We start from the raw sequence: 27121 nt of genomic DNA, 5'->3' as shown, positions 1-27121 counted from the left end.
GAAACAAGGTTCTAATCTCATAGCTTCATCTTTCTAATCTTTTTACATTTTGTTATTTTTATGCCTTTTGTATTTTGTTTTACAAAAGGACTGTAGTGTAGGAGAATACACGAAATGTGCTTTACCAAAAGCAAAGCTAACCAAACAGATAGCAAAAGAGTGATTTGATTCACTCACTTATGAGGCAAACATAAGTCAGGCATTGGAAAGAGATACTATGATCAGATGCTATTGCTACATAAGTCCGGGATAACTGTAAAAACCAGTTCCATTTAACATAAATTTGGTCCATGCAAATTGAAAGAGGAAAACAAAATATTTGCAATGGGGAAAAACAAAAGAAAATATAATAGACCACACATATTTCTCACAATCAAACCCACAAAATGCGACACATTAATATAGACACTTCTCAGGATATGGGTATGAGGTATTAGGGTACAAACCCAATATCCTCGAAGTATTCATGCTCAAGAGCACTTCTTGCTGTAATTCTTTTGCTGGGATCCATGCACAGCATTTTCTGAAAGATAATAGAGAAATGTATCATCAGTTAAAATAGCAGAGATGCAATACATGTTCTTAATTTCTGTGTATGAAAATATCCCTCGGTGATCATCAGGAGTGGTGATATGTTCAAGCTCAGAAAAACTGCTCTATATCAAAAAAATGGTTGGCTTTAAATGAGAAATTTTAAAGAAGCCACGTTTCTAAAATTTATTAAAATCAGTCACTTTGAAAATGATCTCAAGCTGCCGTGAGATTGGACTAATAGAATCACCAATATACAAAAACAAACAAGATAATAATCCAAAGTCATTGATGTCTACACTAATACTGAAGAAAGCACAACAATCAACTAAATATTTCTGACCTTAGCAAAAGAAAAAAATTGCCATGTGGCTCACAACTCATGAGAACTAGTAAAGGTATTCTATCTTATAAAAATCCCACTTTGTTACTTTGTAGTCACAGAGTCAGGTGAAGCAAAAAACAAAAGAAGGCCAAATAAATACTTACAGAAAGAAGGCCAATGCCAGCTGAATCAAGATTTGGAACAACAGTTGCCAAATCCTGCAAGTAAGAAATGTATCAATTTATTCCTCTAATCTAAGATGATAGAACATATAGCCACCATATGTCGTAAACACAACACTACCTTACGCGGCCACTTTGGAAAAGCAGACTTAAAATCAGGCAGTGAAGTCACTCCAGGCCATGTATCCTCATTTGGAGTACCTAATATTCTTCATATAGAAAATAATATATCAGTCTAAAGAGAATGCACAAGTTTTAGGGAGAAAATTTGCACTGATATTTTCCTACAAGCTACATGTAGAAGGCAATTTTTTATGCTCAATTAACTAAAGAGCTCCATTTTCTTTGCACATACATGTGGAAAGGGAAGGAAGGATCAGCTAAAGGGGATCAAATCAGGTAGCAATCCATTTGCTTACCGAAGTCAGAGGCGTGGCGTGGGACTCAAGGATGTTGTCTTGGAACCAAGCATGAATTCTTAAAGAGTCTCTGGCCTATTCTTATCAATGCAGGTTCTCTATGGATTGCATGGATCAAAGCCTATGTTTTGAAAGGTAGGAATGTTTGGCAGATTCCTATTCAACAAGGGAACAGTTGGAGCTGGAAGAAGTTAATGCAATTTAGACAGGTGGTTAACAGTTCATTAAGCAGAGTAATGACACTGCAATTTGGCCTTTCTTTGGTGCAGGTTATTCAATTGCTGCTGTATGGAACTACATCAGACCAAAGAAAGAGAAAGTGGCTTGGCACAGACTGATCTGGTTTCAGTTTCATATTCCCATTCTGTGATCACTTGGATGGCTGTGCTCAAAAGGAATCCCACCAAATATAGTCTTGTTTCTTGGGGAATGGCAGTGGAGGATAACTCATAACTGTTTATTCTGTCATCAGGAGAAGGAATACAGAGACCATCTCTTCTTTGGCTGTGGTTACTCCAAATCCTTAGGGCGAAAAGTACTTGATCTTCGTAAGATTAACAAAAGGGTGGAGGATTGGAAGGAGGAGCTGCAGTGGGCTATTTGCAAGCTCAAGGGGAGAGCCTTAATCACCATCATTTTAAGCATTGCATGAAATGCATTTATTTACTTAATGTGGAGAGAAAGGAAGAAAAGATATTACAGCCATGTTGAGGAGACTGATGCTAGGCTGCTGGATCAAATCAAAGTAGTTGTTTGTAAGTGGTTATATAGGCACAGAAACATTGTTATTGATTCTGTAAATCTAAAGCTTTGCAATGATAGGGGGCTTAATTCTGCTATGTTTGATTAAGAATGCTTGTAAGAACTGATGCATTCTTGTAGCAGCTCTGCTGCTTCTTTAGGTAACAGAATTCAACTACTTGTCTAAAAAAAGAAAATGTTTGTGTCTGTTTAAACCAAAAATTGACTAGCCACCATATAAACTTATTTACACATTTAGGTTTAACAACAACCCCACTCCCTGCATATATATAATCAAACAATGACCTATGACCATTTTTGAGTTAACATTTTAATAACATAATGAAATCTTCCTTCCAAGATTAATCAGAGCAAACTGAAGGTAAACGCCAAAAAGAACAATAAAATAATACTATAAGCAGATAAAAATAATAACATTACAACTTCCAAGAGGGAAACCAAAATAAAATGAAGGCAACAACTTTGTAGTAAGGAGAGTACAACAATACCTGAAGATCTTGAACAGTTCATCAATCTCAGAATCCCCAGGAAACAACGGTCGCTGGTTCACCATCTCAGCAAATATACAGCCCACTGACCACACATCAACTGGGGTAGAGTAATGGCAGGATCCAAGCAGTATTTCTGGTGCTCTGTACCACAGGGTAACCACCTAGAGATAACAACTGTTTTTAGAAGCCAGGCTAGTATCAGAATGCTTTTGCACCGAAAATATTAAGCATGCAGGTAATTAGCCAGGCTCTATTTTCCTAAAACATTTATGACATATCAAACTAGAAACCAACTCACCCAATGCTCTAAAGGGATCTAAAACTGCATTAGAGATACCAAAGCAATGGAAATCCTGAATGTAACATAAGGGAAATTATTTGATGCAACCAACAAATTGTAGTTGCTCAGACTCTATCTTTTCCTATTCCAAGCATTTGAATTTTCTTGTTAGTAAATAGAAACAAAATGGTTTTGTCCTGCAGAAATGCGGCAAAGCCAAGAAGTTTTTCCAGCGACTTTAAATTTCTTTTTCCAACTTGTAATTGTTATTGCTTGTATAAGAAGAAGATGTAATATTACTTTCGAGACATTGATATCAACTATAAATGCCAAGCAAAATACAGGAATAATCAATCATCAGTAAGACAAGTGAACAGCCAAAAACCTCAAACTTGGTATTTTTTATACCTCATGTGTAAATGTTCTGACAGGAATACCAAATGCTCGGGCTAGCCCAAAATCAGCAAGCTTTAGTGCATTGGTACTACGATCTATCAGCAAATTTTGTGGTTTCAGATCTCGATGAAGAACCCTATGAGAATGGCAATAAGCAATGCCACGGAGAATTTGATAAAGGAATGTCTGCGAGACAATCAAAGAACTACAATTCCTCACACTTCAGAAAATATTTGTAAATCATCTCTACTATAAACAACAAAAAACCTACAGTAACCATTATATGAAGTCTTTGAAAATAGGGTGTGACATTTTAAACCTGTTAAACTCCAAACAGAGAGGTAAGTTTTGTGCATATAAACCTTCAAACAGAAGAAAACTCTGATCACTCACTTTTATCATTCGTGGATCTTTCCCAAATTCTGGACATGAATCCATGTGCTTCTTCAAATCCAAGTCCAGATATTCAAAAACCAAATATAAACGCCTCTCACTGTGCACTACATCCTGCAACCTATCACCCGAAGATGAATCAGAGAAGCTGCCTGACAAACAGTAACAGTCAATGTATACAAAAGAAAAGAAGAAGTTAGCACATCGTCTAAAATATGATCATAATAGACCTCGGTTTCAAAACTGTCAGATCTAAAATAGCCAATTCACAGGCTTAACCAACCTATGTTGAATTCCTTCCTCAAAGAAATAGAGCGATACCATCAGCTCTTTCCACTTCCAAAAAAGCATGGTTTTGTCTTTTTTTTCCTTTTACCCTTCCTTTCACTGAATACATTATATAAGTTTTCAATAACTGATTCACACTTCATCTTATATTAAAGCAAGAGGAGCTGCATTCAAAAACTTGAAAATATTTGGCAGGCATGATAAGCATCAATAGCTAGAATGAATCCTGTTGTCTCAAAAAATGCATGAGGTAAACATGTAGTGAATAAGGAGTAGCACAAGCAGAAAGCAAAATGCTTTCAAACTAGTGAATAAGGGTGAGATAGCAAATGTAATAATAGGTAATGGGCAATCGAGTAGTGCAGTACAGTGCATACCTAACGATATTTCCATGTTGCATTTCTTTCAAAAGAGAGATTTCTCTAATAGCAGTGCTAGGTACACCCTCGTCTTCCTGCTCCAAGCGGATCTTCTTCAAAGCAATTGTTTCATTGGTGATGCGGTCACGAGCCTTATAAACAACACCATAAGTGCCTTCACCAATCTTCTCAACTTTCTCGTACTGGAAAATTGAGGGGGAAAAAAAAGCATATGGAGCGCAGCGGCAGAGATAAATGAGGCAAAATAAAGAGTTAAATTCGAGTGACACTAACCTGGTCCATGTTGTCCAGCGCACACCAAATGCTGGATCTGCAGCTCCAGCAGAAGAGAAGAATCAAAATCAAAATCAAAGTTTAAGAAAGAAAGAAATAAGCTAAAACTAAGAGGTAAAAGAAAACAGTTAACTCATCTCAAACATGAAATCTAAGCAGAAAAGAAAAGAAAATCCGATTAATCTGCAATCATTCTAAAGCTAGAAAAGCTTTGGGGCAAGGAATTGCGGCTAGAGGAAGGTGCAGTAAGCCGAATTGAAGAATGAAGCAAGCAAGTGAATATCAATCCATCCAAACAAAGCAAACGTAAAAGGAAAATGCAATGAGAGAAGCGAGAACCTCAATTGACTAATGGACTTGATTCCTTCAGTCGAGGAGAGACTACTTCTATTTCTAATTTCTAATTCTGTTTCTATTTCTATTTCTATTTAAGTATTAGAGTCAGAATTGTTGTTGGTCAACATGAACCCTAAAACCGGGACCCATTTTGACTTCTCGCCTCCAACTTCGTTGCCCAAAATATCACTCAGAATCGTATCGGACTGTTCGATTAAACTGAGAATCAGTATAAATCCGGTTTTAAATTGATAAAATCGGATTTGATCAGTTTTGAGTATTTTTATTATTTTAAAATATTTTGTAATGATAAAAATCCGTATCAATTTAGAATTTTATTGATGTTTTTACCATCAAATCAAATGTATTTATTTGTTAAACGTTTATTATATTTAATATACAAATTTAATAATAAATAATATATTTAAAATATAATAAATATTTAAATTTATATTTGATATATTTTTAATTTATGAATTTATATACCATTAATGAAATAAATTATATTATCTCATTAATAAATAAATATTATCTAATATATAAAAAATTAATGAAATATATCATCTAAATCATTAATAATATCTATAATCTATAAAATGATATGTAACAGTACATTAAATATAAATTTTAAGTATTTTAATTCAACCAATCTATTAAATTGATTGAATTAATTAATTAAATTGCTTATATGGTAAAATAAACAACTCGCTAATGAATAATTTTACAAATTTTTTCATATATCCAAAAATCTTAATAAACAACCCACAAACTTATGCGAATTTTTTTCTTTTTCAAGTGAGTCCATTTCATATATTTGTATAGAATTAAAAAATTATCAAGAGCAACTGCATGTCAACATTTCTTTTAATATTTCAACCTTAAAAAAAACTGAAAATTATCCCCGTGGAAAGGGTAATTGGCTGCCTATCAGGGATAATTTTCTATAATTATCCTATTCACCGGAATAATTTTCATCGCAACACTTCATGTGTGTTTATAATTAAATATAAATTTGTTACAAGCACAACGAAAATTTTCATCAACTTTTGGAAGTTCCACAAGTATTTTCACTTTATAGCCCAAAAAGAAGAACGAGAGGAAAAATGGTACAGGAACACCTTTTCCATGATGGAAAGTGATCTACATCTACGTATGTATGTATAATCACAAGATCCCAGTAAGCTATCTCAATAATTTTTTAGCCACACAACCAAAAGCATCAGCAAATTCAGAGATCAAGCGTTCCTTATACCTACAGGCTACAAATGAGATCAAAGCCCAACAAGAACCATCTCTTGACAAAACAGAACATCTCACTCAATTTCATTGCTCCATGTGGATATGCATCGTAGCCAACTAGATCCCCTTACACTAGTTTTCAGTCACTTCCTCAATCTCAGAACCAGATCTCACAGGGCTGTTGCTTGTCCGAACACCCTCACTCATGCTACCACCGGAATTTTTTATTGCATCACCAATTCCTTCTGATTCCAAGGGGTTCATACTAGGGAGGCTAGAACCAGAAACATGCTCTTCCGATTGGTTTGGCCTATTCAGGGCGCGGCAGTGTGGGCAGTAATAAGTTATGTATGGGAAATCCTCCTTCCTGGCAAGTCCTGAAGAACACACAAAAACAAAAACGGTTAGAAGTTTAATATTCTTCTGCAATAACACTTAGAAGTCTGCAGTGTACATGTGTGAACTTGTGTTGAATTAAGGGTTTACAGCAAAAGTAAATTCCACTAAGATATTCTTGAGTTGATACTATAACCGCAAAAGTAAATTCCACTAACCATTGTGCATATGGCAGTTGCCACATATGAGTGCATATGACTGTGTTGGATCTTCACCCACAAGTAAGGCAGCAATTCGAGCAAGCCATCCCCCATCATGTGTGGAAGGACCCTGTGGATAGTAATGATCAACAACTAGTTGATCATACTCAGAAGCTCGAGGACCCTCATTCCCTGCAGAATGAGGTGTTTCTTCATCAGAATGGAGCAATGGAGTGCTTCCTGTACTACTGGATCCAGTATGCAATTGCTTTCTTTTTCTTAGTCCACTTGATGGCAGTACCTCAACATCATTGCTCTTCTCCACTGGCACATTAAGGCCAGATTCATCTCCAACATGGACTTTCAAACCTGAATCTGCACCCAATTTAGATGCCAGGACAGTTGCAGCGGCAGCTTTTGCTGCAGGATCAGGATCATATCTCTGCATCAAAGTGCTTTAAATAAGTTTGATTTGCTTATGATATCACACATTTAAAAAAATACTCCAGTACCAGCTCATAAGCCAAACAAACTCAAAAGAACAAAAAAAAGTAGAAACCCAAATTTTCCCATTGTCTTCATTTCAGCTTTAGAAAATAAGAAAAGGAGAAATCTTTATTTATTGCTTTACATTCTATTTGATAACATGAGATTCTTTAAAACAGGCTTTTGCCTATAGTTTACTTTGGTGGCAACTTTTTCAAGATAATTGGTTAAAGTATTTATACCTTCCTGCAATTTACTGTGAATTGCACAAATGCAATAAATTATCTCAAAGTCAAAGCGCTCCTGCAAGCAATGCCATCAATAGTTTCCTTTCCTAATTATTCAAAATAAAATGAGGCTCTAACTAATACCTTTCCACAGTTAAATAACTCTTCTTCTAACTATCCAAAAGGTGGCATACACTACTAGGAAAAAAAAAATAAAAAAAGAGGTAAATACTTGTTGCAACAATATATATCAGGGAGGTTCATAACTCATGCTTTCCCTTTCATGGCATGAATAACATAAGAAAGTTCAAGTAGAATTCAGGCACAGGACTTAAAGGACATTTGATGAAACCAATTGCTGGTTTTCTATAATTACCTGAATAAGCTGTTGTGTAGTGTAATAATTTGTCTTCTCCTTGAGTTCATCAATTTTTGCTTGCCTTTCAGCACGTAGTCTTTCTAGAGTTTTCTGGTCCCTATGATCACCTATAAGATAAAATCGCAAATTAACAAGATTGCCCATAATTAAAAAACCATCAAACCGTTGAACCTTGATATATCAAAATCATAATATATCATGGTAATACAGTTTACTATGGTTATCACTTATCCTTAAAAAAGCTTTGCAGCTTAACCTCAAAGGTACAAAACTACGAAAATACAATCATGGTACAAAGAAATATGTAAAAGATGGAAACAGTATTTTGAATGGTAATAAGAATAACTATGGAATGCCACTTATGCTGTTCACATTAGAATCAGAGAGAGCTTTGCCTAACATGACAAGATAGGCAACAGAATTAAGAACTGTCCAACTACCTAAAGAGAGTATGTTTGAGACCTTGATCATCAAAATAGAGATACAACAATGATGGATTGCTTTCTCAAACAATAGCGTAGACAATGCTACAACAATAAATGAAGCCTAGAAATTCATGACAAAAATTACATGGAAGTGCGCTAAGAAGATTCTGGAATCAAATCTTAGGTATATAAATTAATCAAATAAAAAATTATTGGTGTACAAACAGGGGAAATAGAGTAAAGATAACAGACTGGAACAGCCGAACTCCAACCCATTAAAATCCATACTAAGAAATTATATAAGAAACAATTAAGCTCAGTGTTTTACCTTGGAAGTGCATACAAAACCACAAAATAAAACTTATATTAATAGGAAAATAGGTCTTTCAAGACTAGATTTAGGCTTCTTTCTGAGTATTTTGTATGGTTGCTGTTCTGCCACAGTTGGAATGTACTGATTTGAGTTGTCAGCTCAGAAAGGTAGAATAGTTTATATATTAAGACTTTCTAAACTAATTGCTCAACATTGTAATAATGTTCTTGCTTTATATAATTTCCTTTGTTTTGGCCTTTTCTCTTTTTAATAATAATAACAAACAAACAAAAGGCTGAAGGAGAAGCACGAAATTTGGTCTGGAAAATCTTGGAAGAGTGGGAGATGGAGAGAAAATAAGTATAAGACACGCGGATAAAGAAAGGAAATCACCAGCTACAAAAGGGATAGAAAACACCCATCCAATTAGATTGTTCTATACAAGCTAAAAAAGTATTTCAACCAATGAACATCTTGTCTTCTGGTTTCAAACCGCTAACCGGATCAATCATATAATTTTCAATTTTAGGTTCCTCAAGTTATATCTGTAGTTGAATCAGCAATTTCTAGTTTAGACATACACTTCATACCAACAATCATAGGATTTTTAACTCAATATTCCTCACCATTCCATAATATAAAACATCCAAAAAGCCAAGCCTCATATATCAATTAACATCATAACAAACTTTGGATACACATATAATAGATAAAAAATAAGTTATGATTTCTATACACAAAAATTGAAGCCATTTCCAACATCCACAAGTCAAGCATGAAAACAGTAAAATAAATAGCCAACTTTCTAGTAAGAGAAATCACAAGGATATTTCATGCAACTATCTTCAAGGTTAGAACTTCTCTAGACTAGGTGAATATATTTATGCAAAAAAACCTGAGGACTATTCTAGACAATATTATAATCTAACCAACAAAAACTTAATTCACAATATCATATCAGCTATGATATGGAAGAAATCAGCAAGTTTCCGTGTCCTTGAGTTTCTTTTGGGTGGGGGGGGGGGGGGTAATCCTTGTATTTTCTAATTTTGTGCACTAGTAACTGCATGCTCACAAATTTCTATTACCAGGATTCACCCAAGTTGTAAATATCAACAGCTACTACAGTTAATGGCATAAACAACAACAAGATATAGACAAAACTAGTCTAGACCTTTAACAACAATATGTAACTTTGTAAGATATTGAGCTGAGTGACTTACACAACAACATGAAACTTGTGTAAGATATTGAACTGAGTTACTTACACATCCTTGTGATGCGTACAAATGCAGAATAAGCAACAGAGCAAAAAGCAGGCAAAAGGAACATTGGCAAAGCTCGAAATGCCCTCGTCTTCCAATTCAACTCCACGGATCTTGTAGTCATGATGGCATAAGCAACTGCAACAACCTGTAAATTGACAAGAAATCCTCACGAGGGCTCATCCAAAAGAGAGTTTGTTTGAAAAGGTAGAAAGTTATTGGAAGTAATTTTTCTCATTTTCAAGAATAATACTACTACTGCTGCTGCTATTGTATGAGAGACCTAGAGCAATGAGTTGCAGATAGGCACAGAGATAGAGTTATGAGGTTAAGGGCTGGTACCTCCAAAATGACAGAAAAGACAATGAGATGCCTAATCATTCTCCTCCAGGTCTGGGATCTTCTTTTAATTCGGGCAAGAACAACGGCCTCTTCCTTGGAAATGTGTTGAAGTCTCTTCTCGAAATCGTCCCCGTGAATCCTAAAGATTGCATTCCAGATGCGGGAGAGGAGTCCCTTGCCTTTCTTCTTGACCACCGGCAGAGGCGGACTGGATTCTTTGGTTTCATCGCCAGGAATCGCTTTGTCCTCCAACATCGCTCACAATTGCCTATTCAAACACAAATCAAATCATCTCAAAAACACGTAAAACGTAATGCCCAAACATAGTTCTAAGTTGACAGAAGTTGCAGAATCATTTCACTTTCGATTCAACAATTAGGAACTGGAAATAAGGAAAAAATACATGGAAACTCACCTCTGCTAGTATTTTTTATTATCAGATATACATGTAGTATAATATCTATAATTGAAATCAAAGTTGCAGATCTGATCTTCCTCTTCCTCTTCCTCTTCCTCTTCCTCTTCCTCCTCCCACTCCCTTCTTCTTATTTGATCGATGATGAAGAAAAGCAATTATGGTTTTTTCTTTTTGAAAACAACGAATCAGCTCCGTGGGATAAACGCGGATTCCAGAGCGTCCTTCACGAAACCTAGACTCTTCCTCCCAAGCAATCAACCGTCTTCTACTTCCAATTTATTTTAGTATTTCTCTTCTCTCTCTTTCCTTTCCTTCTATTAATTTTAATTCTGCATATACATATGTTATTTCTCTCTCTCTCTCTCGTTTCTATCCACATCTACAGCACGTTCGGTTCACTAAAATCAATAAGAGAGGAATGGAATAATTATTGAAATAAAATAGAAAATAAATAGGAATCAGGTAGCACGGTTTGGAAAGTGGAATCGAAGAGGAATATTAAGAATATGTTTGGTTAGTTAAAAACATGTTAAAGAATTAAGGGAGAAATAAAATTACAAACATAATTTATTTTTAATAAAATAGTAACAGTTTTATTTAAAATAACTCTTTAATTCATTTTTTTTTTTTATTATCTTTACTCTTTTTATTTATTTTTTTCTTTTTTTTTCTCTGACCATCAATATGGTCTTTGTGGATAGATGTTACGTATTTGTTGATCCATGTTGCTATTTCTGGTAACTATAGAATTACCATCTATACTATGGATGAAAAAAAATCCCGAGGGACGACAAGTGTATTTTTTAGTTTTTATTTGATTTTTTTATTTTAGCAACATTAAAAAAAGTATGAAAAAAATATTTATATTTTTATTATCTATATTAAAAGAATTACAAAAAGTTAGAGATAACAAGTGTCTATTTTTATAGGTTTGTTGGGATTTTGGCGTGAGATGTGGACCTGTATGTTTACAAGAGTTAAATACATGGTAGTTTATATATTAAGAGATATTATTAATATATTTATTAATGAAGTAAATTAAATAAAAATTGTTAATTTTTTTTAAGTTAATTTTTTATATATTTATTTTAAGTGTTGATATTTATTTATTAATTAAATATTATTATCAATTTATTAATAATATATATAATTTTATTTACTGATAGTGTATTGAATATAAAATTATATATTAAATAAGTTAAGTCAATATTAAAATTGATTTTTGTTGATTTTGATAGATAAATGAGTTGTGATTTTATTTGTTTGATTTTATTTAAAAAAAGATAAATGGGTTAAAATCTTATTTGTTATATTAAAACAAATCTCTCAGGAAAAAATGTTGGTAAAGGTTTGATTGTTTTTAAATAAATAAATCCAAAGATAGATCTTTAACTCATTTTATGTAAACAAATTAAATCCAAAATATAAGTAGTTTAATTTTATTTTATTTGTTACAAACATTTTCACTCTTTAGGTATACATTTTTAAATTTTTTATTTACGTAAATCTATTTTACATGTTACTTTAAATAATAAAAGAGATAAAGTTAATTAAAAAATGATAATTTGAAAAATCTCTAATAATGAAAATTATTTTGAAAATTGTAATAAAAATTTTAAAATATTTTTTAAGTTGAAAAATTATATAGTCAATTTTACTAAAGTGAAAGGAAATTCTTACGATTTATTCTAATTGAAAAAATTAATTTCAAATGATTATAAAAATAATAATAATTCGTTATTATTACCATCAAAATTAAAAAGTTTCTTAATTTTTTTATAATTGAAACATTATATTATATTATATTATATTATATTATATTATTAATAATTACAAAATATAATAAATTTGATCAAAAATAGTAAGATTTCAAAAATTTAAATTAATATTAGAGAATATATATATATATATATATATATATTACAAACCAACTTAATTTGTATTAAAAATTTTAAACTCAAATCTCAATATGAGATGAGCTTATTTACTTACAGATAATTTTAAATAATTTAATAATTAATTTTTTATTAATTAAAAATAATTTAAAAATTAAAAATTATTATTCTCTTACTTTCCGAAGCACAATAGGGTAATTTACTAGTTTTAAGGGAGAATCTTGATTGTTTACTTAATCACAAATAACCATTTAATACAACAAAATATATTATTAATAGAAGTAATATAGTTTGGGTTAAATTGAGTTTGATTTATTTTTTTATATAATGTATAAAATTTTAAAATTTTAAAATATGATTTGAATTTTTGTATAATTCAATATGAATAAAATTCTATTAGTTTGATTCAGTTTGAGTACTCAATTTTTTATATTTAATTTATATATATTATTTTTAATATAAAATTTAATATATTTAAATATATTTAAGTATAAAATAATTATTTTATTTTCTAAAAGTTTAAAAAATATATAAATTAATAAAAATATATAAATCAATAAAAATATATAATTCGATTTAAATTTTATCTTCAAATTTTTATTTATTAATTCAAACTTAAAATACACATTTAATATTCAAATTTAATTATAATCAAATAAAAAAATAATCCATCTGATATAATTTCGAATCAATTTTTAATTTTTTTAATATCTTTCTCATCTATAACTACTTAGTAAAAACTAAAAAATATAGAATAACAATATAATAATAATTATAATTACAAAAATTTTATATTAACTTTTATGCGTTATTTTAGTAATATATAATAATATAATATATATTATTATAAAAGTTATCTTCATCAATTTCTTTGTTTTTACATCCCTAAGAAATTTCACTAACTTTTTATAGAAAAAAATCCCCTTTGTTATAAGAATTACAAAATTTCACTAACGTTTTTGGAGACTCGAGCATCTAAAGCGCCACGTGTCCTTCCTTTATGTTTTAAAGTCGATACCAAAAACTCAAATAGTAAGTCATCTAATTTTTCAAGTTTTTTTTCTCAATAAAATATTGTTTTAAAATTGTAAGAGAAGGTTTTTTTTTTTTTTTTTTTCTCTTTCTTGTTATTACAAGTTTATATTTTTTTGTCAGAAAATAAAATGATGGTTTAAAGAAAGAAAAATAATCTCTACAAATAAAGGCTCAAATATTTTATTTTCATTTAATACTAAAACGGTAAAACCCAATCTCAACATCAAATAGGCCAAAGCAGGAAGAGCTAGGTGCTTTACTGGAGCCATCGCCGTTTCATTAACTCATGGCTTGTCCATCTCCGAGTACACGGCCATGGCACCTTAAAAATCTCAATTACTTCTCTCTGTCTTCGTTTCCAGTGCTTTCTTCGTTTGAGGGTTTTGGTTTTTGTAGTCTTCCATCAAGGAATATTAATTGCTTTTAGAAGGAATCAAGCATTTTGAATTTAAAAAATAAAAGATCATTTAAAAAGATTTAACCCAAATTATGAGTATAAAAGTAAAAATAAAATTGATAGATTGCCAAGTGAATCAAAATAAAAGAAAAAAAAAAAGCAAACTTGAATTTATACTGAATCAAATAGAAACAAAAATAATTCAACAAAAGCTTTACCTATTTGTTCTACTCATACAAGACCGAGTTATTTCGGTGTAAGTAACGTCATCGTCAATTATAGAACTATTTTTTAAAAACGCTTTAGAAGTTAAATAGCCGATTATTGAAAGTTACCGGTCTCTATTTTGAAACATGAGATAACGTGGCAATTTAAATGGTCAAGGATCTAAAAGTATCTGAAGGGACGAGTATCCCTAGCATTCTTCCTTGGCTTAAACGACACGGTTGTGAATAACAAGTTAAAGTATATAACAAGTATGTAATGAATCTCATGTTCTGACCAATGTGGTCAAGACACCTGTCCTTAGCTAGATCTATTATTTCAAACAATTTGGGCTTTGGTTTTTGGGTCTTTGATCCTTTTAACATGCCACGAAAAGGCTGGCTTTCTCCCGCTTTCCTATATCTATTCCCCGCTTCATTGCGTATTTCATTTCAATTCCCTGCTTCGTACGGCTGAAACGGAATAAAAGGTATATAGTAGAAAATAATTAAAAAAATATTATTAATGCCCTTATCTATAAATATAATAATAATAATTTTCAAAAAATATAAACACTAATAGGATGATTCCCTTTGTATAACACTTGAAATGCAAACTTTTTTCCCTTATATGTTTTACGTTTATGATTCTTTTAAGCTTTTTTTTCTTTATTTTATTAAAAAATATTTTGTTATCTCCAAACACATAATATCCATAAAATATACATCGCATAATATGATAGGGTATGATATAAATATGAACATGTATTATATAACATAAATACGATAACACGATAATTTTTAAAAAATAAAAATGAGAATAGGATAAAACATGTAATACAAAATATTTTTTTAAATAAAAATATTAAATGTAAAGAACAATAAAAAAAAAAATGATTTCGGCCATATTAAATAATAAATTAAGCCCAAACTTAAAAGGATAAAGTCCATTACCCATTTTCTTTTAGATTAAATGCCCATTGGCCCATAACTAAGGAAAGCAAAAAGCTACAGGACAGAAGAAAGTGAATATTTCTATGCGACTGGGTATTTCTTCTGTCTTCACCTTCTACCTTCCCCTCGATCCTTCATATTCTTCAACCTTCAACGATTCAACAAATTAAAAGGTATGCTTGAACCTAAATATGTAATTCATCAGTTGTTTGGTTTTATAATTTAATTGTGTTTGGGTATTCATCATCGTTTGGTTATTTCTCTGTGGGTAAACTTTGGGTTTTACGTTTCTCTGTTTAGAGAAAAACTTCAGAAAGAAACCTTCCATTCCGTGTTCATTGGTGCCTTCGCCGTGTCAGAGCGTGTCAATTTTTTTGGCGTGTCCGCCGTATCGGCGGCGTGTCCTTGTCCGATAACGGTAATGAAAGGGGTTCTTGATATCATAACATTTTACACCAACTGAGATGTGTTAGGATGTAGTGTTTTAATCCTCAACTCTATCGAGAGTTTGGCTCCTTTGTGGGGATCATCGTGGACTATACTTAAGTTCTATTATCTCAATTCATGTTCTCGTTCTTTGTCTTATGAATTTAGTTTTTATAGTCAAACTCTCAATTAAAATTGAAAATTCCTTTATTCCATAAAAATGATATTAGATGACCAAGTCTTTTTTTGTGTGTACAGCTGGGTCGATCAATGATAAAATGAGCCGACCAACAACCCGTAGTAAAAACAAAAGACAGAGACAAGTGGAGAATGGTGATAGTACTACTGAAATATTAAGGTACTAGCTGTTTTCTTAGAAGACAAAGTAATCTTTTACCCTTTTTTTTCCCACGAGGTGGTGGGGGAGGGGGAGTTGCTAAGCATTATCTCATGTGTCCCTTCTAAATTTTCTTTCCCCTTGTGCAGGAAAATTCATGTAACAGGTGAAATAACTGACGATGATGTAAATCAGCTGTACATGATCACAAAACCAGTTTGTCAAGGCTGTCGTATGAATACTAAGGACAACCCTAATTGTTTTTGTGGGTTGATTCCGCCTCCTAATGGAAGTCGGAAAACTGGCTTATGGCAAAAAATGTCAGATATTATCCAAGCTCTTGGTCCAGATCCATGTAAAGATCTTCGTGCTTCTGCTTACTCACCTGCAGGTCTAACGAATCTGGGTGCAACATGCTACGCAAACAGCATTCTCCAGTGCCTGTACATGAATAAATCATTTCGACAAGGTGTTTTCTCTGTTGAACCTGATGTTTTGAAACAACATCCCGTCTTAGATCAACTTGCACGGCTTTTTGCACAATTGCATGCTAGTAAAATGGCCTTCATTGACTCTGCCCCATTTATAAAGACACTTGAGTTAGATAATGGAGTTCAGCAGGATAGCCACGAATTTCTGACCTTGCTTTTCTCTTTGCTTGAGCGTTGTCTAAGCCATTCTAAAGTTTCCAAAGCAAGGACAATTGTTCAAGATCTATTCCGAGGAAGCGTATCACATGTGACAACGTAAGATTATATTTCATCAGTGGTAGTTTGAAAAATATGATTTTCTATTTTTCCCCTCGTGTTACTGCTATTTTTCTTCTTTAATTTGGTTTTTATGATTTTGGAGAGTTATTAATCCTTATGTATGATTGAATCCCCCCTGCCCACCTATATAAGTTATGACTAGATAATGAATGATTATGGAAAATGGAGACAGACAATTCAGAAATGAGCGAGAGAAGCAAGGACTAATTATCCTAAAAGGGAACTGAGAGGGGGAAGGGGAAAATCAATTCTTCAATTAAGTGGAACAGGGGAAAATTTTAGTTTTCTTTTGAAACACAAGTTATTTCTTTGATGTTTTTAAGAAATATTGATATGCCGTTTAATGTTATTACTTGCTTACATTTATCCATTAAGTGGGTTATTCCTCCATGTGATTTTTAGGTCCAACTGAATTATGCTTTTTGAAAATCCTTGTTTTTTTCCTATTCTAAAATATAATTAGTTATGTTTTATTCAAGTTACCGTGAATGCTCTTTTCTTGTTCCGTTATTTCAAATAATTCCTTCAATGTGAACTTATATTTGTCTAAGTCTTTGTCATGCTTGGTTTAGCGTTAGTTTATATGAGGTTCATGAATCAACAGCTGTTGTCGATCATTACTAGTTAAAAACATCCTGTATTATAGCAGCGACCTCTTTTCAGCATTTCAATTATCTAGTTGCATTAACTTTTCATTGTGAGGTTATTTGTTAGTGTCCTTTGGTTGTTTTGGTGTTAGCCAATTGCATTGAGGTACCTCATTCAGCCAATATTTGCTTATGCTCTTTGAATATATATAAATGGTCTTCCTGCCCATGGCATTTGATAATAAGCTTGTGATTAATCTTATGGATGTAATTAAATTTGAGGTAGTAGAGTCTGTTTTATGTGAGATTTGTGTATTATCCTTTATTCATAGGTGCTCAAAATGTGGCCAAGATTCTGAAGCTTCTTCAAAGATGGAAGACTTTTATGAGCTTGAGTTGAATGTCAAGGGCCTGAAAACTCTAGAGGAGAGTTTAAATGATTATCTGAGCGTGGAAGAGCTACATGGTGATAACCAATATTTTTGTGAGTCATGTAACACAAGAGTTGATGCTTCTCGCAGTATCAAGCTGCGTACACTCCCTGATGTGCTTAATTTCCAGCTTAAGCGCTATGATTTCCTTCAAAAGGTAATTGGTGGTATATTTGGTATGATTTTGCTATTTGCTTTAACATTTTACAACTAATGGATTAGCATATCCTTTTACTTTTTATAACCTTTTTACTTGATGTGCAAGCAATTCCATTTATATTATTTCTAGTAGAAGTTCCTGTCTGTAGCATGCTTCATTGAACAGTCAATGACACTTTTAATATTTTGTGTGTTTCAATGTGTCAGTAGACTACGACAAAGAAGAAAATTACTTCTGTGTTCTCTTTTCTTGGAGAGCTAGATATGCGGGGTAGGCTATCTGAGCCTTCTCAAGTGGAATTGATATATGACTTATCGGCAGTTCTTATTCACAAAGGAACTGCTGCAAACAGTGGCCATTACATTGCTCATATTAAGGATGAGAATACAGGGCAGTGGTGGGAGTTTGATGATGAGCATGTCTCAAACTTGGGTCATCATCCATTTGGAGAAGGCTCTTCAACTTCCAATGCTAAATCTAGTCAAACTGAGCCAGTTGTTTATTCATCTTGCATAGGAGTGGATGGCACTGCCAATGGAAATAATTTGGATACCGTTCAGCTGCATCATGCAGAATCTAGTGTTGGGAATCATGTACAGATATTTTCATCTACTGATGCCTACATGCTAATGTACAATCTTAGGTGTATTAACAAGAATGGTGTGAGGGGATGTAGGATGTATGCTGCCAGTAGCACGGAAATAGAAGAGGATGCAGTTTTCTTACATGATGGAATTTCTCTTCCTTCTCATCTTTGTGAGGAGATAACAAACTTGAATTCATCATTTGTTGATGCTTGTGAACAATTCAAATTGAAGAAGGAAAGAGAACTAGATCACATAATAGCAAGGAGACAGGAAGTGAGATCAGTGCTATCCGAAGCTCCTGTTCATTCAGTTGAAGAACCGTTTTATTGGATTACCACTGACTGGCTTCGTCAATGGGCTGATAATATTTCTCCACCGTAAGTATAGTGCCACATTTTATTTGAATCTTTGTTTTTTGTTGGCTTGTGCATGTTCATCAGTTAAATATATTTCCTGTAGGTAGACGTTTTTGAGCAATGAATTGATACTTTTTATTGTCTATGATTGCACATTTAGTTGTGGATTTATGCGTACTGGTGATCTTGCATAAATTTGTAATGTTGTATTTCTGAATTTATTTCTCTTTTTGGATATTTGTAACTCTTTTGTCCCCTCTGCACTTTTAGAGCTGATGGTTTTACTTTTGATGTCCTGCAGTGTTTTAAATAATACATCTATCCAATGTTTTCATGGAAAAATCCCTGTTTCCAAGGTTGGCTTTGTGAAGCGTTTGTCAGCCGAAGCCTGGATGAAACTGTCCTCTAAGGTAGCTTCATTGTTATCTTATAACTTTTGTCCTACGACTGCTGTCTACTGTTATTTACTTACTTTTCATGGTTAATTATGCTATGATGCCTTTCTTGTCGAATTTTTATCTTTGGCATCTGGTTAAATTTCTAATAAAATGGATGTCCATTTTATTCATAGAAGTTTGTATTTCAAAATCTTCTTATTCTTTGTTTAAATTGTCAGTTAACTTATTTTCTGTCTCATGATATTCTTTTCCATTCTCCAATTGATGCATTCCATGTTATGTGATTTCCTATTAAGAATGGATAATCGATACAAGCTTTACATTCAGTTCAAGAGACCCCCCATAGTTTTATAGTGAGTATAGGTTGAGGAGATTCTTGGCTGTGCTCTCTAATGAAAGAAGAAAGGCAGTAAACCTTTAAACACCATATGCAACCAGTGTGGTCCACTCCAAGCTGCTGGACCACTCTCTTGGTGCTTTTTCCATCTGTTGATATTCAAAAAGGTTTATCATTTAGCTTGGGTGGTGTGGCCTAGTTAATCATAGGTCCTGAACAAATTGTAAATTCCCAGGAGTTTCAGGGACCAAATGGCACGACTTTATGCGGAGTGGGGTAACAATGGGTAGCATGAGCAGAATGTTATTACTGCAGGGTATCTTTCCTATCGTTTTTGAGAAAAGTGGATATTTCAATGTTCTGATGGATTGGCCTTCTCTGTGTATGGTAATGGTAGTATGATGCTTTCTATATACAATGGTAAGATGAATTTTCTCCTGGTACTAAAGATGGAAATCTTATGAAAATCTTTTCTTTTGAAAAACTATGTGCAACTCCTTTTCCTTTTCCTTGTAGTTTTTTTTTTTTTTTTTTTTTCTGTTTTTCTCAACTTCTCTTTCCTTATTGCTTGCTTATGTGTACTTACTTAGCTAGGCTTGGGTCCTGTTGTGCACATTTATTTTTCTCTTTTATCAAAAGGTAAAAATGATAATTGTATGTTAATGTATTCATATGTATGTAGATAGTTTCACTTTTCCGTTATCATCTCTTGTTTGCCCCCGTGCTACTGTGCCATCTCCTCTGATACATATTGTTGGGTGCTTGTGCAAACTAGTACAATGGGGGACCAACACTAGCCAAAGCTGACTACTGCTTGGACTGCCTTATCCATGTGGCACGCACGGTCATCTGCGCTGACAGCTATAGGGATCGAAGAAAATTGATGAAAGAGATTGCAGACGATGTACTTTTGGGCAGGTGCATAGATGGAACCTACTATGTGTCAAGGGCATGGTATGACTACAGTTGTAGAAGGAAAATTTTTTCTTTTTCAACTTTTTGGTTCTCCTCTTCTTCAGCTTCTATATTTCTCTGCTTTGCATATTTTGTCAACTTGAACTTTCAGTTTCATTTAGGAATTGGTCAGGGTGAAAGTTGTGGGATGATGAAATGAGCCATTCTGAAGAATAAAATATGCTCCACTTTGCTCTCTGTTTTTTATGTTCTGAGTGTATAGTGATGCTAGTCATTTTCTGCCTGTAGGTTGCAACAGTGGGTGAAAAGAAAAAACCTTGATGCACCTAGTGAAGCCGATGCTGGACCAACAATGTCTATTACATGTCCTCATGGGCATCTGATGCCAGAGCAAGCGGCTGGTGCTAAGCGATTGCTGGTTCCTGAGAAGCTATGGCTCTTCTTTTATGAAGATGCGATCACAATAAAACCTGACGATCCTTCAGGTTGCTCAACTTTTCGTTCTGACTCTGAAGAGTGTCCTGAGTGCTGCAAAGCACTTTCAGAAGTTGCATGCTTGGAGGATTGTATAAGGTCATCTGAACTAAGCTTACATTCGTAGTTTATTGCTATCCACTAATGTGGTTTCATGGTTGATTGACTTCTGTTGTTCATGCTGCAGAGCATTGAAGCTTAAACAGCGTCAAAATCATGAAAAATTAGCCATGGGAAAGAGTATTCCAATGTCTTCAAACTGCAAGTATTACTTGCTGCCTTCTTCTTGGCTTGCAAAATGGAGGAGCTACATCACTGGAAGCAGCAAAACTATTTCATCTACGGAACCTGAAATTCTTGATGGCATCATTAATTTGCTGAAATGTGAAAAGGTCATTTGTAACTATTCCAATACTTAAGTTTATATATTCTAGCACCGTTGCAGATCCTTTTTTTTTGTGCCAAGAATTGGTGCTTATTTATGATTTTCCTCTCATGTGGGAAGTAGCAAAGATTTTTTGATGTGCATTTTGTTGCTTTTAATTATTGGATGATGAGATTTTTTGTAGTAGTTAAAGGAAATTTCAGGAATGTTGTGTTTATGAATGGGACAATAACCCTTTTATAACTAAAATTGACTTTTAGCCAAAATGGTGAGGAATTTGCTTTCGGAAGTTAAATTTTATCTGTAGATTATTGGTGCCTATTCTGCTTTCATTTTGTGAACTTTCTTCCATTTTTTAACTTTTATTCATGAGGATAATGGTTTCTAATGTCCTTTTTCCACCTTTGTTTTCACCAGCATTTACGTCTTCTAGAAAGGCCACCAAAAGTGGCCTACAAACGTGGTTCATTTTTCCAGAAGGGTTCTACTGTAAGTATATGAGTGTTTATATATATTCATTTGCTTGAATATGTAGACACTGATATCTACTAGTGCTATTTATTATTTTTAAAATTTTTTGGCAATATCTAATGTGCTTCTACATCCAGAATATTAGTTCAAAAATTAAATTCTCTAATCCCTGCTACTTGCTTTCTTTTCTTTCTTCCTTCTACCTCCCTCCTCTCATCTTTGGATTTTAGACAGATAGATTGACCATTATCACTGAGAATGACTGGAAATGCTTTTGTGAAGAATGGGGTGGTACTCAGGAGAATGGCATATCTGCTGTAATTGAGCTCAGTAGTGCTAATGATTTGGCTGGATGCTGTGGGGACATGCCAATATTTGAGCAGCATCTTGATCTTTCCAATGAAGTAAATAATGAGATTGAGTCAGGACAGCCAGTGATTAGGACCTGCCCAGAGGTAATGTTGATATTAACCCAGAATTTTTCTTCCTGTTCGGTGATCTATGTAATGGATTTTTTTTTTTTTGTTTTGTTTTAGGACTCATGATTATTGGATTCTTTTGGAAAGTTAAGATTGATGATATTTAGCTAATGCTAAGTTGTCCAAAAACAAATTGGAAAATTTGTTATTTATGTGTTCTTGTGTAGGCAGTGATAAGTGTTGGTTGTTGGGGTTTTTAACTTTCTGTAATGAAATGTGACGTGCATGTCCTGAGGTATGCAGGATGGCTTTTTAATTTTTGCATGGAAGAAAGATGCAAATTTGAAGAAAAAGAAAAATCATGAGAAGAAGATAGAGAATGCTGTAGTTTTTATTTATTTATTATTTTTCTTCACATAAATGTCTGAATTTGTATGCATTAATGTAGAGAGATAATTGAAAATATTATTATAGATTAGGAAGAAGGAAATAGATGCTGCTTGATCTATGCAATTCTAAAAGATTCCTGGTACTTTTAAGGGCAAGAAATGCTTATTGCTCATGGGTTCTCAGAACATTCTTTGGCATCTCAGAAGTTATGAAACTTGAACAATGTAATACTGGCTAGTGTGGGTTTGTAAAATTCTGCTGAGGTTGTTGGGACTTGGGAATGACTTGCCAACCTCATTGAATGTAAATCATGCTTTCAATTTTTTTTTTTTTTTTAATAATTGCATCAGTTGTTCATAGAACACTGTCGGGTATCTCATATGTCCATAGTATTTGGACATTAGAATTGTAGACAATGCAAGTTATGACATTCTGGCCCCAGTCATTGGGAAGATGACCAGACAGCCTCATTGAAAGGAATGTAAATAGTGATGTAAGATTTTTTATATTTACTTGCCTCAGATCTGGGAACAATGTGTGTTAAAATTGTCCTAAAAATGGTTGAACTTTATTACTCTTATAGTTGAAAGTTTGAATCACTTGTGTTGATAATTTGCTAGATATGTGAGGAGTGCATTGGAGAAAGAGAAAGCTGTGAGTTGATGCAAAAGCTTAACTATGCTGATGAAGATATTTATGTTTATCTTGTACGTGGAAAAGAAGCTCCAAAATCAATCTTACAAGCATCTGAGTCCTCTGAGCCTGATCGACGAACCTCCAAGCGTTCTCGGAGGACAAATAATGGAAATTTAGTAAATTTAAAAGTTTCTGCATCTACATCAATATACCAGTTGAAAATGATGATATGGGAATCACTGGGGGTAAGCAATGTCGAATTTGTGGAATTTAACTATAATATTCTTTAAAAAATTGTGCTTATGTTGTGTGCTTCCTTTTTCTTAACTAATTATTTATCTTAATACTGCAGAACTGTGAACATGTATTCTCCTTTCTCTGTCTAAAACTTCGAGTTATCCTGTTTTAGACTACTTTAGTTGGACTGATAATCTTGTCTCTGCCTACGGACCATTGTTTTCCGACAATCTCCTTAACACATTGCTATTTGCAGACATTAAATTTTGGTGATGTTTTGTTGTTGAGTTAAATAAAATCTTAATAATTAATATTAAATAAACCATTTATATCGATGCATTGATCTTAACAGGCTTGCCGCTCTTATTACAATATGTTATTTGCTTGTAGAAATGTTAGTAGGTTATGCTGCAAAGCATTTTAGTTTCCCTAAATCACTCAAGTTGTCACTTATTTAGCTTCATGGAATTTAAAATCTCACTTATATGGGCAAATTTTGATTAAATTTGCAGAAAATAAAGTTTCCACTGACATTCATTACTTATTATTTGGGTGGAATGTGTCATTAATTTAGGGTTAATATCATTCTTTGTTTTTCTTTAGGCCAAAAATCAATCTTGGTTTGAAAATGTGGTAGGAGACAATTTCTTAATATTATTTATTTTGATGAGGTTTGCTTGCTTGTCTACTGGAAACTGAGATATTGCTATTCTCAACTTAATGTTTTTCAGATGCCTTTGTAATGAGCACTTGTCATTGAAGTAAAATATGTTTTCTTTCAATAGCAGCCTCATTGGCAATCATTACGTGCAGGTTGTTAAGGAAAACCAAATTCTTCACAAAGGATCCCGTATAATTGATCAGGAAACTGCCACTCTTGCAGACATGAATATATTTCCTGGAGATAGGCTTTGGGTGAAAGATTCAGAAATCCATGAAGATCGAGATATTGCTGGTAACTTTTTTTTCTTTTCTCCTTTTCAAAAAATATACTGTCATAGTTACTGTGTTAAATAGAATTAAGTGGTTGTTTCAGTGGTTTCCCCTCTCAGTTGGATTTGATGTAAAAGAAAGTAGAGAAACTGTTTTCTGTTTCATGTCCTCAGCATAATCCTTCCTTATGTGAATCTGGGATTTGACAAATTCTTCATACACTCCAGAAAATTGTATCATATTCATTAGGATGTTGATCTTTGTTGTAATTTAGTGCTTTAGAACTGCAGCCAGCATAAATACTTTGTGAATGGTAACCTGAGTTGGGTTTACATGAGAGTCTCTGTTATATGGATTCTTTAATTTCAGTTGCATTAGAAAAGAACACAGAAAAGGATGGGGAAGAAATCTACTTATGTTAAATTTTCTCCTTTGAGAGGGTAAAAAAATAAAAGCTTTGCACAAATTGTCTTTGTGAGAAACCCAGAGGGAGGAAAAACAAGTCCACAGAGGGGCATGATGTTAGGATTAAAGCCCTTTTTTCAGAAAGCAATAATAATAGCAAGTGCAAACGAAAAAATTGAAGACACTAGATTTATAGTAGTTCACTCTCAATGTGTGTGTTCACTTTGTAGCCATTGCAGAATTTTTCACTATAAAGAATAGAGAGATTACAAGCGCGATGATAAACCCTTATTATTACATATAAAATTTGGAGGGGGTTTACCACCCATTTCCAACCTCCACATTGACCTTTCCATGAAAGTCGATTTGCGTATTTGCTTTGGACAATCAATGTCAAGATATTTATTAGGCTCTACACAACTTAACACAAGAGTTAGGGAGGTTATTCTCTGGATTGGTAAGAGCAAACAAATTCTGGTGATTGCTTATGCTTGATTTAATAATTGCATAAATTTTCAGTTTTAAATTTCTGCAATAATTTAATACCTTTTATCCACAGTTATTTTTATGGAATTGAATTCAAGGTTAAGAAACTGGTAAGAATTGTAATTTACTGGTAGAAAAAAATTTAGTATATGAAATGATGCTGTTGAGATATTCAATATTAATTCTGAAGACATAAAATGTTGCTAGAAAAAATATGGGCTTCAGTAGGGTTCATTGATCTATCAAACTGATAAGAATTTTGATTCTGGAAGATTGTTTTTCTAAAAGAATATTATGATGATGGTTTATCATGGTTCTCTTTGGCATTTTAATATCCCAGTTTGATTGTGAGATATGATATATCTCTTGCTAAATATTCTCCTCCTCTCTGTCTCGACATTTAGTTGGATTTTTTTTACACATAGGTTGACATTAACTCGGCATTCAAATATTGCATGTGACCAAGTTCCATATGAATATTTTATTGGTCATGGGTATTTATTCTAGACGGTTTTTTTGACATCTGAGGTATATTAGTACTTCTCACTTCACATGCCACTTTGTATAAAGAAGTGTAGTTGTTTTTTGCCCAAACAGCTGTATAGTTGCTTTCTTTCTAAGCTTTATCACGTAAGTATTTCAATAATCAAGTAGCCATTGTTTGTTGATCCTTTGGTGCTGCACAGATGAGCTTTCTGACCAGAAATTGAATGTTGAAAATATTGAAGAAGGATTTCGAGGAACACTGTTGACGGCAAATATTTCATCTCAAGTTGTTTAGAGGAAGTATACTTTTGTTTTTTTGCCTACAACATCTAAAATTTTGTAGATAATGATGCTGGAAGAAGAAATGATGGAATGTTTTGATTTGCATGTTGGAGGTAAGGTGCCTGACTCTTTTTACATATCATACCTTTTGCTGTTTATATTTGATATGGGTCTCTTTTAGCTTCCTCATTTTTCATCTTAACAATAATTACCAGTTAAAAAGCTCTTGTGCAATTAAGGTGCCATGGCTGGTAAGCAGTCCTCTGCTGCTGTACAGCGCGCCTGAAATTGTCGAGGTCCTAGCTTCTATGATTGCTTATTTAGACATAATTAGATGTTTAAATCTGCATAAGGTTGTCTGATGAAATCACCAGCAAATAGTCTTTGTAAACTGTGAGCACCATTTCTTTTGGTGTCTGAAACCAAACATTTACACCATTTGGCTTTTGCAGTGTTGTCCTAGTAACTTTGTGATTTGGCAAGAGGATGGGCATCTCATTTGGTTAACTTTGTAACTTATTGTCTGGCTCTGGTTTGGTCATTGGTGCAAGAAATCACTGATTCACTAAAATATTGTGTTTGTGCAAAACAGATAGTGAGAAAGGTTGCTGCTTGAGCCTTGAAGGAATTATTTCTCTTCCCCAGCCCATTTTTGTACCTTGGCAATATCCAGAAAAGCCTGGACTTACACATCCATGGCAGATGTGGTAACCATAGTGATACTAGTATTTGTGAATGCTGCAGAGAACTCTTTTACATACTGGTGGAGATGGCTATGAATATCATCAGCGTAATATACCTTTGCTTCTTGTGGAGATGCTCAAGTTGTGGACTATATATTGCATGTAGTAATATATTTTGAGGATATCAACAAAACATAGGATGCTCTGTGAAGTAAATTTATATTAATCTCATGTCGTGTTTCAACAACTTTACTTCCTACCTCCTGTCTCCTATCCTATACCACTTTACGCTGCTATTGCCAGCCGCTCGCTAGCTACCTTAACAAAGCTTTCCTGCAAATTTATTCAGCTAGCAGCTGT

General features: G+C 33.3%; 3 protein-coding genes across 8 annotated transcripts; 1 reads left to right on the top strand and 2 right to left on the bottom strand.

The window, feature by feature from the left end:
* Positions 1 to 250: 250 nt before the first annotated feature.
* On the bottom strand, positions 251 to 5280 carry LOC111286723 (cell division control protein 2 homolog). Of its 4 annotated transcripts, none has more exons than XR_016343020.1 (9): positions 5060 to 5276; positions 4721 to 4757; positions 4445 to 4629; positions 3780 to 3900; positions 3399 to 3572; positions 1458 to 2871; positions 1160 to 1247; positions 1021 to 1074; positions 251 to 523 (listed from the first exon to the last, which is right to left on the bottom strand). XR_016343020.1 is itself a non-coding variant. In XM_022876879.2 (9 exons), exons 2-9 carry the CDS (start codon positions 4727 to 4729, stop codon positions 434 to 436), a joined length of 885 nt encoding a protein of 294 aa, XP_022732614.1. In that variant the 5' UTR covers positions 4730 to 4757; positions 5060 to 5263; the 3' UTR covers positions 251 to 433. The 4 variants fall into 4 exon arrangements, 3 of the variants coding, with proteins under 3 accessions (XP_022732614.1, XP_089618764.1, XP_089618765.1); XM_022876879.2 differs by having other exon boundaries at positions 2708 to 2871; positions 5060 to 5263; XM_089762638.1 differs by lacking the exons at positions 1021 to 1074; positions 1160 to 1247 and having other exon boundaries at positions 2708 to 2871; positions 3780 to 3927; positions 5060 to 5280.
* A 787-nt stretch (positions 5281 to 6067) lies between these two features.
* On the bottom strand, positions 6068 to 11201 carry LOC111286722 (uncharacterized protein At2g24330-like). Its single transcript, XM_022876878.2, has 6 exons — positions 10684 to 11201; positions 10269 to 10536; positions 9930 to 10074; positions 7921 to 8030; positions 6850 to 7273; positions 6068 to 6672 (listed from the first exon to the last, which is right to left on the bottom strand). The coding sequence occupies exons 2-6, from the start codon at positions 10521 to 10523 to the stop codon at positions 6428 to 6430; spliced, it is 1179 nt and encodes a 392-aa protein (XP_022732613.1). The 5' UTR covers positions 10524 to 10536; positions 10684 to 11201; the 3' UTR covers positions 6068 to 6427.
* A 4073-nt stretch (positions 11202 to 15274) lies between these two features.
* UBP26 (ubiquitin-specific protease 26) lies at positions 15275 to 27008 on the top strand. 3 transcript variants are annotated; one of them, XM_089762636.1, is made up of 16 exons: positions 15275 to 15343; positions 15471 to 15588; positions 15855 to 15954; positions 16083 to 16679; positions 17623 to 17878; positions 18091 to 18845; positions 19126 to 19234; positions 20335 to 20513; positions 20763 to 21047; positions 21136 to 21340; positions 21751 to 21822; positions 22035 to 22259; positions 23234 to 23494; positions 24300 to 24441; positions 25997 to 26191; positions 26671 to 27008. In XM_089762636.1, exons 3-15 carry the CDS (start codon positions 15875 to 15877, stop codon positions 26089 to 26091), a joined length of 3261 nt encoding a protein of 1086 aa, XP_089618762.1. In that variant the 5' UTR covers positions 15275 to 15343; positions 15471 to 15588; positions 15855 to 15874; the 3' UTR covers positions 26092 to 26191; positions 26671 to 27008. The 3 variants fall into 3 exon arrangements, with proteins under 3 accessions (XP_089618762.1, XP_022729113.2, XP_089618763.1); XM_022873378.2 differs by lacking the exon at positions 15471 to 15588; XM_089762637.1 differs by lacking the exons at positions 15471 to 15588; positions 23234 to 23494.
* The last annotated feature ends 113 nt before the right edge of the window (positions 27009 to 27121 follow it).

This window comes from Durio zibethinus, chromosome 6 (assembly GCF_047325235.1).
Source record: "Durio zibethinus cultivar Kanyao isolate XHJ-2024 chromosome 6, ASM4732523v1, whole genome shotgun sequence".
Taxonomy (NCBI): domain Eukaryota; kingdom Viridiplantae; phylum Streptophyta; class Magnoliopsida; order Malvales; family Malvaceae; genus Durio; species Durio zibethinus.
Note: the sequence above shows the minus strand (reverse complement) of the source record. Positions and strands in the feature narration are given on the sequence as shown.